General features: G+C 31.5%; 2 protein-coding genes across 10 annotated transcripts in view; one reads left to right on the top strand and one right to left on the bottom strand.

Annotated features, from left to right (window-relative positions):
• LOC125064682 (CAP-Gly domain-containing linker protein 1) overlaps nucleotides 1-7,762 on the bottom strand; it is a 50,493-nt gene extending 42,731 nt beyond the window's left edge. For 5 of the 9 annotated variants that reach the window (XM_047671860.1, XM_047671855.1, XM_047671856.1 and 2 more), the window contains exon 1: nucleotides 6,860-7,470. In XM_047671860.1, the coding sequence (XP_047527816.1) occupies nucleotides 6,860-7,091 (232 nt within the window). In that variant the 5' untranslated portion in view covers nucleotides 7,092-7,470. The other 4 variants (XM_047671853.1, XM_047671850.1, XM_047671849.1 and 1 more) reach the window with 4 other exon arrangements.
• Nucleotides 7,763-8,161: 399 nt separating this feature from the next.
• LOC125064576 (protein pelota) lies at nucleotides 8,162-13,143 on the top strand. Its single transcript, XM_047671686.1, has 7 exons — nucleotides 8,162-8,222; nucleotides 8,304-8,547; nucleotides 8,688-8,942; nucleotides 9,592-9,814; nucleotides 10,318-10,510; nucleotides 11,014-11,120; nucleotides 12,835-13,143. Exons 1-7 carry the CDS (start codon nucleotides 8,182-8,184, stop codon nucleotides 12,930-12,932), a joined length of 1,161 nt encoding a protein of 386 aa, XP_047527642.1. The 5' UTR covers nucleotides 8,162-8,181; the 3' UTR covers nucleotides 12,933-13,143.
• The last annotated feature ends 24 nt before the right edge of the window (nucleotides 13,144-13,167 follow it).

The following is a 13,167-nucleotide window of genomic DNA, read 5'->3' on the forward strand; positions in this document are numbered from 1 at the left end:
AACTATTTTTATAACAACTTAAATTAATTTTTTTTAAGCGTCAGAAGCGCAATTATTTACGAGCCGCCTAGCGATGTAAAAAGTCGCAGGATCGATCCTGACCCCTTGGGGTATTGTCATCCCCACTCCTAGCACAAGTGATAAGCTTAAAGGAGGGGTAAATAGGAATATTTTTTATCCCTAATTAATTTGATGCATTACTACTATTCTATGATAAAATACGCACATAAGTACATACAAATCTATTTATAACGTAGTCTAATATTTTTACATAACAATTATTCACATCAAGGCATTAAGTAAATACAAATAAAAATCAATAAAATAGCTGCATAAATCAAGACCGCGTGGAATGGTAGCAAGAATGCAAGCAGCACTGTTAGATCGCAATTCTGATTGTCTGGGCCAAAAATGTCAACCAGCCCTCCTGTCACCAGTGAGGCCTACATTCAGTTGTATACTATTTTTACCAATACAGGTATCAAAATCGAAATCATGTATCGAAATCATGGATATAAAAGACATTTGCGTTCTTTTAAATATCACCTGATATATATCAACAATAAAATATAAATTGTGTATGAATTTCTTTCAAGCTTAACGTAACCATAAGCATAATGTTATCTTAATATTATTAATTAAATTAATCAATTATAAACACGGCTTCCTTTCACATTATTCATGGCGGCTTTAAAAGTATCGAAGATAAGATATTCCATAGCAATAAACAACTTGAAACTAAAAAGCATCAGGCATGTTCACATTGATAATGCGTTACCAGCCGTGGGAACCAATTTGTCTTAAATAAAAGTATCGTGAAACTATTCTTCAGTTACGAGACGTGGCCGTCTTTTGTTGATTAGCTGGCGAGCGAGCGGTTCTTAATCGACCTGACACGTATAACCCTCCATTAGTTAATTAACGTTACTACGCCTTCTTAGTAACATAAACATGAAACACTACTAAAATATGCACGTTCGTAGCTCAAATAGAACACGGGGGCACGCTCCAGTGTCACACAATGTCTAGTCCTCCTTCCACAAACCTGGCGCACTTTAATGAAATAAAGTTGAAGCATACTCAAGTTAAATTCAAGTCATTCTGTAATCAGCACTTTCTCGTTCCATAGTTTGAGAAGGTTGGTATTTACCAAACATTTGTTTGTCGACAGACGGGTCATACTTAGTTACAGCTTTATATCGTGTGCGTGTTTTAAGTCAGTTATATCAAATAGAAATAAGATACGTGTATATATTGTAAACCAATCAGGCACGTTTTTTTTTAAATAGTTAGAGTGCCAATGTCTATGTATCACTTACTTCGTCAATGCACTATCTTGCGAACTAAGATGTTATGTACCCTAGTGCCTGTAGTAACACAACCACTTACCCTTCAAACCGGAACTATCTAAACTAATATATATTATAAATGAGAGTAACTTTGTCTGTCTATCTGTTGCTCTTTCACGGTCAAGCCACTAAACCGAATTTTATGAAATTTGGTGTGAAGAAGTTGGAACCCCACGGAAGGACATAAGCCACTTTTTAATACCTAAAAATGTACGTCCACCCCCTGGAACGCAAGCAATGTCGCAAGGGACAAATAGTACAAAATAATTCTGTTTGGCAGTTGCACTAAACCGGCCATGTACCAGCATAACACCAGCAAGTGTTAATAAAATATGATGTAATATCTTACCCGATATGTATACTTATCAAAAACGCAAATCTCCACGTGGAATTACATCTGGGTTATCGCATCTTGTCATTTACAATACAATAGTGATATCGCAATATTTTAAGCATACTTATTGTAATCATTGTGAAGATAATGTTTATTTGTTTAGTGTTATTAATATTTATGATCTGTACCGTCAGTGTTTGCGGTGTATGAAGGTTACTTTTTTCCATAAAACCTATTGCTAGTTAAATTGTTATGTAATGTTTACAACCATAAAATGAACCTCTATCCCTTATAATAGATATAAAAACGTATTGCTCTACTTTTAAAAAAGGAATAGTAGTTTATCTAAGTGACATTTAAAAAAAAAATTAAACCTCTTTATAATCTTCATACATTTATGCTACTCTCTGTACTTATGTATGCTACGTCTCAGCCTCTGTTCCGCAAAAATGAAACTAATGGTTGGTCCTGAATTCTCTTCGATTTTCAAACGAGTATCTAATAGCTGCTAACATGAACCTTATTGCCATTACCAACAATGTAGTTAATTGTATAATGAAGCCCGAAGCATTCGACGAAATTATATGTCTTCAATGAAACGGCAAAGGAGTTTTAAATACTGATAACTTGTTAGTAGCTTGAATAATATACAGTCTGATTAAGGGATCAATATCGTATATTTAGGTATCCGGTTATATTTTATAAATATTCGTATAAAAAAAAATGTTGTGTAAAAATATTAAAACATTTTGGAGTTATCTCTGGACATTCAACATTATCTCTAAGAAAATAATTGTCATTGTAAATTCTTCGAAGCAATGACATTGAATAAAGAAAAATGTGTTACTTTTTAACAAAAAAAAAAAAACTAGTTTAGAAAGTAAGAAGAGTGAGGCTAAAATCGTTTCTACGTTACACAATATGAAAACGTCGAATCCAATGCATTATTTTGTAAATTTATACAGTGCTATGGATAGAACATGACGCACAATTTATTTGACCAATTTTAGCATAATAACAAAGAAGCAAGCACGTTTCAAGTTATAACTAAAATCTTTTCTCACAGAAATTGATCTTATACAAGCCGAGATCTATCGTTGTTAAAATAAATCGGAAGAGACACGATGACAATACAAAAAAGATTAAAAAGAATTACAATTTACACGTGCCTGAAGCCGTAGACGTCAAAGCGTAGTCAGTCAGTCACAAGTAGAGTATTTCGCATGATTTTTGACGAAGCAAATGTCGAACCATTAGCTCTACGTTCCACATAATTCATTATCATTTTAAAAACTAACCGTGACAATTTTTAAAATTTAATAGAGCGTAATATGTAAAAATTGTCACACGTTTATTGTTTTATAAAGTAAGTGGAAAATAAAGGAACAAATTGTAATTTCAAACAGTTGGCATCCTCTGTTTTTGATAAGATGTTTTATTCCACTACGCTGCTCTAATGCGGGTTGACTGATACTCATGAGGCACATTTATATCCGATACATGCAGATCTCCTCGCATCCTTCACTGCTTAACATGAGATCAATTCTCGTTTTATACAAATCGGCTATTTATTTTTGATAATTCACATAACAACCAGTAAGTTATAAGTATTTTGTTTTCTAATTGTCTAAAAGCAAAAGGTTTATATAATATATTTGTCTTTTATTAGCTGTCACCATTATTTGCATCAACGCTTGATAATGTCACGATTATCAACAATGTGGGGGTTGGATAAATTACACATTTCCATGATAAACGGCAATAAAGTCATTTGTTTGATAAAATTGGCCTTGTCTGTTACGTCATGTTTCTATTCCGTATTCCCGAACTCCTAAGACCTTGAATTTAGTGTATAGATAAACATCCAAATCAGAGAAAATCCGAAACAAGTTTTTATATGTCTTATACTGAAATTTGTTTCGGATGAAACTGAATAAAATAGAATATTCCTTTTAAATAAAAACACGTATATATTGACAATTACTTATTTTTTATCTGTATCTGTTGAGGATTTTTAATGAAAAAAGTAACAAGGACTTGTGACTTATTCCATAAGTAAAAATCATCAAAACGCTAGAAGCCAGATAAGCACTTCTTACTTAAAACAATCGTTAATATTTCAAGCGGTTTCTTTAAACACTACGTAAGTACATTCGAAGGAAACAGCAAATGGGCGGATTCGGTTACATTAAACGACAGAGAACAAGATGCAATGGGTCTGTAATTACGAAACTACGATCGGACGTGACGTATATAGCTTCCTAAATTGCTATAAATACACACAAATACGTTACTGGTGAATCCTACTCACTTAAATGTACATCTTTGAGCTTTTCCTAAAGGACGATTTTTAAGTTTTCTTTTTTGTATGTTTGTGGGACTTTGGATGGTTTCGGTTGAACCCGATGACGCTGCGACTTATTTCGCCCGTTCTAAGTCGGCACGGACTGTTAGTAGTGATATTGTACATCACGATGGTTCAAAGATTTAAATTTTAAGCACATTTATAAATTGCATAACGTTAATTAACACATGATGGATGAAATTTGATAAGCATAACAATTTCTGCCTACGGCCTACGCCTTGATGAATATTCACAAATAAGATATAACTGACAGAATATATTTATCGTCTACAGTGTGCTGGAAAAACTTGTTTAACTATCAGACATTTCATTAAAAAAAACCTAGACAAATAAACGGTTAAACATGTTTAAACTAACTTATATAAAATAACAGACATTAAACTAATAATTTTAGTGCAATTAATTAATTTAATAGCTATAATTTTAAACAATCCTTGCTTCCTATTAGCTGAGATGAAGTAACGGTATTATTATGTAAATATTCGTACGAAGGTCGAAGCGAAACCGGTACAGTAGTAAATAGGTATAACAGGATGTAATTTTTTGCCAGTACCAGTGCTATTGATCTGGGTTACAAAAAACAGTAAACAGCGAGAACTTACTTTCATTACAAACTGGATTACTATCTCGATGCATAAAAATAAACGTGTTGTCAAAAGAGCCACGTAAAGAAAGTCATAACCGGTCTTTTTAAATTTGATAACACTTTGAACAATTGTTATAAAATTGTACCGTTTGAAACAAACGTTTAAGTTTTAATTTTTGTTAATCATTTATGTGGACGGGCAAATGGGCTACTTGGTGGTAAGTGGTCACCACTGTCCATAGACGTTGGCACTATGAGAATTTTTAAACATCCCTTGAACTATACGCCATCAATTTTATTTTTTAAAAATTAAGATGTTATATCCCATGTTCCTGTAGTTACACTGGTTCACTCAACCTTCAAAACGAAAAAATTGCTGCTTGGCGGTAGAATATATGATAATTGGGTGACACAGAGCCTTACCAACAATTTAGTTTGATGCTAGGGCTGACGTATATTATTAACAATACCTAAGTCGATATAATGTAGTGTAACTAATAATAATAATTCACACGATTCCCAATAGTCTAGGCATCGTTCCAAAATTACTAACACAAAGTCACACTTCATAAATGCCAACAAAATTAAATCATTAGCCCAATTAATTTAACTTTTTTAACGGCCCGTATTGTACGGCCCAGCCCGCACACATTTTAGTCCCTCTTAAATAAAAGATAACTAACAGATAATAAATAATTAATGTATTATTTTAAAATAAAACATTACTATTCGATTATACAACCTAAGAACTCAATAACATTCCTTGTCCTTCGTGTATTTATTATTAGACTTGCAATGTGAATGTCTTCTAATAATAGCGCCGTACGGTTTTCTGAGGTTTGAACGTTGATATTAATATGGAGCTGGGCGTCTTATTCATTTAAAATTCTTATTTGGAAAGGTGAACAAACCCATAAACCTTTGACTTTAAATTGGCAAACACCCGTGTCAACCGCACGTTACATTTTATTATCATTATCACGCATGTTGGGAGAAATCGACGATTAGCTTCGAATCGACTGACGATCGATGCGTATACTTGTTAGCCGAAGCAAATCGAGTACAATTTCAGGTGAAACCATGCTTTGTAACATTACTTTTATATATTACTATTAACTTTCACTTGGTTTTTAAATTATAAGACAACACGAATTATTCATACAGTAATACAATTATTGATAGACACTGATATATTCGAAGTGTAACCGTCAAGCTAGAATTTGATATAAACGTGATCACTAGTGATTAATTCATAAAATTTACGTAATAAAATTATACTTATTGCTAAACAGGTTTTTGAATAGAGCGGTCCTATCACGGCCGTATTTTACGTTTTTTACGTATTACGACAAATCTCGGAGTTATAGTGAGCTGAGGTCATCATTTTTGCACCTCATACTTATAAATAAAGTGGGATGATCTAACTGCCATTTAATATATATTATATATAAAACAAGGCATCTGAACGTCATTGAAACTGTATACATAAAGTTTATCTTAGTTTAAATAATTTTAGTTATAAGTTTTATTACTTTGATAGAATTTGTTCATATTTATATAAACAATACGTAGGTAAGTAATAAATAGGCTGTTAAGTTTATTATTATAAGATTAAAGCTGTGATGCACCAAGTCTTCTTACACTCACTGTAATAAAAAAATGTACCTATCCAAGATAAATGTGTAATATCTTTCTGATTGATTGACAAACTGTAATTATATGGTAATCTCAAATAAATAAATAATTAGAATACAAAAATTGCTATTAGAATGATTTCTGATAAAATTAACAAGTAAATATGAATTATGTATTTGTTATAATAAATCATCTTGACCCATGCCCCTGATAATATAGATTTATTCAATTACTGGTGTTGTAGACGTTGATAAATTATTATTAACTGATTGAAAATTGCACTACTCTGTTGTTACAAAGCCACATAGTTTGATTTGGGATAATGAGATTGACAGCTTCAATGGATAAAGTCGAATCCATCAAGAACACTAACAACTTGTAATTAATTTACAAGGCAATTAGAGTTTACAATTGATTGAAAACTAATTAAATGAGAAATGGAGGATACACAAAATATACATGATAAAAACAGACAACATTAAGAAAGTCAACTTGAAAATGTTATTTTGTCAATTGCAGTTTGTATTGTAAGAGCTTGAAATTTTTAAATTGAGAAAATAGTTACTGAAATAATGATTCTATGTACTCACCAGCTCTAGGAGATATAGGCAGGGCGGGCTTTGGTGCTGTATTGGAACACAGTCGGCCTATCTTTGTAGGTGGTTTCAGACCAGATGGCTTTGCGAATGTTGTAGGCCGAACAGCTTCAGATTTTGGAATAGTTGAGGCAGTAGTGCTGACAACTGAAGCTGCTTCTGATGATGTTGATGATGGTGCAGTGGGTTGAGCACCCTCCATAGATGTTTCTGAATTTTCATTCATCTTGATGCACTTTTTACACTTTTGTTTTAAATTCGAATTATTTCTTCGACCTCATAATAACCACACTACTAAGTCAGCTAATCTATTAAAATACTGAAAGTATAAACATCGAAAACATACTCAAAACCGCTACGCTACTCAAAATCTCTCGCGACTATTAAACTAAAAATACCCGTGTACCGGCGCAATAAGAGGACACGCAATCTGGATCACGGCCATAACGCAAGCATAAATGTAAATAAATCTTATCCACGTTTTTTCGCAATTAATCTTATTGTTTTCGAAAGATGGTAACAATGTGAATAAGTATTCACGTGTTACTTTATCTTATATACATTTCAAGTTAATATCATTTGATATTTACAAGCACTATAAAAGAAATATGTAACTGCATACCTGGACTGAGGAAATAGAGCACAAAGTGCTTGCCGTGACTTAAGAAAAACTCGCGAAATTTTTACCGCTCATCAGGCCAGCTGAGCTTGACAACGTTATCACTACACATAAAACGACACAATTTATTTAAATTTAAATTTATTATTTGCAATTCAAGATTAAATTCAATTTCACTCTTTAAACATTAAAGATAAATCAATATAAATAAAGTTCAATATTTATAATCAAACAATAGAAAACTAGAAAGACACTCGCACAACACAAAAATTACAACACTGTTTTATATACATTGAAGCATGGCACTTGAAAGGTGCACGAAAGTTATCAATTTGCATTTTGTAATACATTGCCATTCACCTTAGGCATATCTACATTCGTTCAGAAACAATATGTATTTGTAAAATAAAATTAACACTTATTTATATTTAAATTAATACGATTTCTAAAGTATAATATTTATTGGCTGTTACTTTATACAATTACAAATAATACTAATTTTTATTACGATTTGATTATAGTGTTTGAAGTATTTTAAAATTATTTGTTACCTATATTTTTCAGATTTGTCATGTGTCAAATTAAAGAAAAGTACGTCAGTCCAACAAATAAAATTATATGGAAAGATTGAAGATTTATCATTTATAATCCAACAAAATGTTTATTAATATTGTGTAGTTTTTAAATCATTTTAAAAATGAAACTCGTTTTTAAAAATATTGAAAAAGATGGCAGCGGGTTAGTAGCATTAACAAAGCTTGAAAATATGTTACAATACAAAACACAAATCTTTAAATTTTAATTTTTGTTATTTATCAGGAGTATTGCTCTCATTCCCGAGGAGTCTGAGGATATGTGGCATGCCTACAACCTCATTGCTGAAGGTGATTCAGTTACTGCCTCAACTGTTCGAAAAGTACAAATCGAGTCTTCCACTGGTTCTTCTTCGAGTAACAGAGTGCGGACAACCCTCACAATAAGCGTTGAGACTATCGATTTTGATACTCAAGCTTGTGTGTTGCGGCTTAAAGGCCGTAACATTGTTGAAAACCAATATGTGAAGGTATACTTTCCCTCCTGCCATCTCTTATTAAAAAAGCTTTTCTTTTATTTATCAATAGACGGAAACATGGATGCGCTTTTCTAATATTAGAAAAAGTATACTAAATGACATTATTTAAAATGACGGTATATAATTTACAGATGGGAGCATATCACACATTGGATTTAGAGTTAAATAGAAAGTTTACATTGCACAAACCACTATGGGATTCTGTAGCTTTGGAGCGGGTGGAGATGGCCTGCGATCCTGCTGCTAGTGCAGATGTCGCTGCGGTGGTGATGCAGGAGGGCTTAGCACATGTGTGTCTTATTACACCTTCCATGACATTAGTCAGATCCAAGATAGATGTAACTATACCAAGGAAACGTAAGGGATTTGTCCAACAACACGAAAAGGTATAAATTTGTTTTAGAATTAAATTATTTACTTTTTCATTGCTGAACCAGCCACTTTACACATGGATAATTTATAAAATTTACCTATAGCACCATCTATGTCATTCAATGGGATTAAAGCTTTTTCCATATCAAATATCATTTACATTACCAATTTATATTGGTTCAGTGGTTTAATTGCAAAGAGGTAACAGACGGAGTTACTATTGCATTATAATGTTAGTATAGATTCATTGATTTAAATAAATCAGTAATAACAATAATTAAAATATAAATTGTTTTTTTTATGTTACTTCATTTAACTTAAAATATTTTGGAGTACTTGGAGTATGTTGAGTAGTTTTTTATATATTTCAGATGTGATCTGATCTAAGACTCATAGCCAATTCTAATAGTGTAATTATACATGTGTAAATGGGCGGCGGTGAAGGAAAACATCATGAGGAAACCTGCATGTGTCTAATTTCAACGAAATTCTGCCACATGTGTATTCCGCCAACCCGCATTGGAGCAGTGGGTGGAATATGCTCTAAACCTTCTCCTCAAAGGGAGAGGAGGCCTTTAGCTCAGCAGTGGGAAATTTACAGGCTGCCAATGCTAAAAAAAAAAAAATTATAAAAGTGTTGATACAAATTATGTTTAATTACAGGGCTTAAACAAGTTCTATGATGCAGTTATGCAAGGAATTTTAAGGCATATAGATTTCAGTATAGTAAAATGTGTGATTCTTGCATCGCCTGGATTTGTCAAAGATCAATTCTTTGATTACATGATTCAACAGGCAATCAAAACTGATAATAAGTTGCTCCTTGAAAACAAGTCTAAATTTTTGCTTGTCAAAGCCTCGTCTGGATTTAAACATTCTTTAAAAGGTATATTTTGTTTATTAAATATATTAGACAGTATTAATTGTATATATGAACTTATTCTATGAAATTATCAAGATACCAGAAAAACAACAAGTTATACCAAACTTGGAAATATTTTATGAGTTTCAAGATAAGCTAAGTATTATTATATGAGAAGTCAAAAACTAAATCTTCATTCAATACTGAAAAAGCATAAGAATTCTTGTCACAGAATCAGCAGTTTTCTTTTTTATCTCAATATATTTAAAAAGGCTTAGAGGCAAATGTGTCATTCATGTGTTATTTTAAAAAGGGTTGTCAGTTAAAAGGTTTTGTAATTATTGTTTAGCATGCAAACATAACTTAACAATTATTTTAAATATTACACTCCAAAGTTATTACAAAATTATATAAGACTAATTATGTAATAATAGAAGAACTGAAAAAGCCTACTAAACTATATTAAAAGTTTACTTAAACTATTATCAATTGTTTACTATTTTTAATATATATTTATAATATTACAGAGGTACTTCAAGAGCCATCTGTTTTGAATAAGATATCTGATACAAAAGCAGCAAGTGAAGTTAAATTATTGGAGAGCTTCTATACTATGTTACAATTGGAACCAGCCAAGGCATTCTATGGGAAGAAACACATTGAGAGGGCCAATGAAGCAATGGCTATTGAAACACTCATGATATCGGATAAATTATTCAGGTTTATAAAATTTGCTTTATACATAGTATGTTTATGAATTTTTTGAAAACCATGCTATATATTTATAGCATATCGATTTTTTTTTATAGCATGTGTATTTATTTGTCAAGAGAAAATTTTTCATTAGAAAATCAGTAATTGTCCAAAACATTTTACCAAAATGCTGTTTTATTTAAAGCACATAAAAAATAATCTAATATAACAAATCAGTTACTTTATACGAAGAATTAATGCTTACGAGGTTGCTTGATTTGCACCTATTCATGAGATTTCCAAATTAAGATTAATTTTTATCATTCCTTATGAGTACAAGTACATTAAATTCAGACTTTTCATATTTATAGTCTAAATTTAAAGTGTTGGTTGGAACTGTAAATTGCAGGTTAATATTAAATAATAACATTATGTACCTTTTCCATTACAAGAAATCTTCGCCTAACTTAATAATATAGATGTGTGATTAAAAAAATAATAATAATGGTTGTATGTTGTTTATTCAACAGGTGTCAAGATATTCAGAAGCGAAAGGAATATGTGTCTATAGTGGATTCATCTAGAGAAAATGGTAGTGATGTAAGAATATTTTCAAGCATGCATGTCTCTGGTGAACGTAAGTAAAAATAACTGCTTGACAATGTTTCATTATAAGCAGGGCCGGATCTACCATATGGCTTTTTTGGCTTTAGCCCAGGGCCCCGTAGTTTCAAGGGGCCCCAGCTAAGTCAAATCAAAGTCAAAAATAGACGATAATGCGAAATAATCTATAACTTTATTAAATTAAACAGGTCGTATGGTTTCAAGTCTACGTTCAGATATGTCTTAGGCGGGCCCCTAAGTAGTATTAGCCTAGGGCCCCCTAAACATACGGTCCGGCCCTAATTATAAGACAACAACACATGGAGTGCACAAGCCTATATTTCACTAAAAATTACTATATATATTTATTAAGAAATTCTTAGCTCAATATTTGTTTTATATATATTGAACGAATAACTGGTTTATTGTCATAAATGACCCCGATGTTTATCACTTCATCATTTTTATAGTTGCCTCAATAATCTAAACAACTATTAGAATAATATATAGTATATACGACACATACGTGTGCGTAAGAGAGTAAAGATTGACAGCCTGAGGAGCCATCAGCCAGTCCTAACTCCAAAGCATTTAAAAAACCGTTATTATACAAGTAATATAATTCAAGAAAAATATATAGGTATTATAAAAGCGTGGAATTAGTATTGCCAGATTTTTTTATATGATTTCATAATTATTACATATCATATAAATATTATCTAATTTATAGATACAATTTTATATCCTTGATATAGGTAATTATTTGGTAAGTATGGTTTGTTCCAGGTTCTACTCTGTAGAATCTAAATTTCGAACTATTGGTAACTTTATCCGATTAGTTTGACTTTATATTCCACGATGACGTCTGAACAATGCATGACCATTATATTATTCCCGAAGCCTTGAATACAGTTAACACTTCCATAATTACATAATTCGACCCCTAGGGGTTGCTATACTATTTACTTTCTGTTGCTATTCTCAGATCCTAAAATGAGCATAAGTAATAATAAGATCTATACATGTATACTGCCTAATTCCTCTTCGTTCTAAGAACTAGCATCGTCAATGTCCTACACTATCTTTGCATTTGTGTTTAACTTGAAATAAATATTTGTAGTTAGAAATGATCGAACTGATGTTAAGTGCTCATTAAAGACATTGTCACTGTTACCTGTGTAGTGTAAGAATTACGAATATTATACCGGAATATAAATAATTACTGTTTGGCGGTAAAACCAGGAGGGACTGGTACCTGCTTAGACTAGATAGATAGCAAATCATCATTTCTAAAAGGGAAATATTATAATGTAACTACTATTTACTTCGTACAACCCACACATCAGATTCTACCGCTAAATAGAAATACTTAGTATTGCTGTGTTCCAGATTGAAGGGTTCACTTAGAGCCAGTATTGTACAGGCACAATGACATAACATTTTAGTTCCCAAGGTTAGTGGCGCATGACAATATAAGGGCCGTTAGATAATTATAATAGTGCCAATGTCCATAGAGACCACTTACCATTAGGTGAGCCATTAGTCTGGCTATTTACTTGAAATTAAAAATAGTTACTTTTACTCATATAAATAAATGTGTTATTATCTTTACTTTAATATTTAAAAAAATATATTATTTTTTAAAAGTTCTTTTTCTGTTTAGCTGTAACAAATAATATTTCGAAAGTGATGTTAAGAATTTATGTTATTGTATGTATTGCAAATTGAATTGTAAATGTGTTTTTCAGAACTGGATCAATTAACAGGAATAGCTGCAATTCTACGTTTTCCGATGCCAGAGCTTGAGGACAGCGATGGAGAAGATAGTGACGCTGAATCTGATTAGAATATTATGTAATCACATTTGTTATAAATTTGAACTGTTGCTGTCTTTTGATAAATTTAACATTTATCGTTGTTATATTTATGTTGACTTGTTTCATAAATTAGAATTAATTGCTAAGTTAAATAAACTCCTTAATATTTAGGTCTATATATTAAGTTATTTTTACAATTTTCAACGAGATCCTTGTAATAATTTATTGATATATTGTATGTATGTTGCAAAACAAAATTCCAAA

Source organism: Vanessa atalanta, chromosome 6, assembly GCF_905147765.1.
Source record: "Vanessa atalanta chromosome 6, ilVanAtal1.2, whole genome shotgun sequence".
NCBI lineage: Eukaryota > Metazoa > Arthropoda > Insecta > Lepidoptera > Nymphalidae > Vanessa > Vanessa atalanta.

Excerpts from the sequence above, each read along its gene's own strand:
- LOC125064576 (XM_047671686.1), top strand. The coding sequence starts at position 8,182 with ATGAAACTCGTTTTTAAAAATATTGAAAAAGATGGCAGCGG. Across the intron at positions 8,223-8,303 it reads ATTGAAAAAGATGGCAGCGG|GAGTATTGCTCTCATTCCCG; the intron begins GTTAGTAGCATT and ends GTTATTTATCAG. Across the intron at positions 9,815-10,317 it reads ATTTAAACATTCTTTAAAAG|AGGTACTTCAAGAGCCATCT; the intron begins GTATATTTTGTT and ends ATAATATTACAG.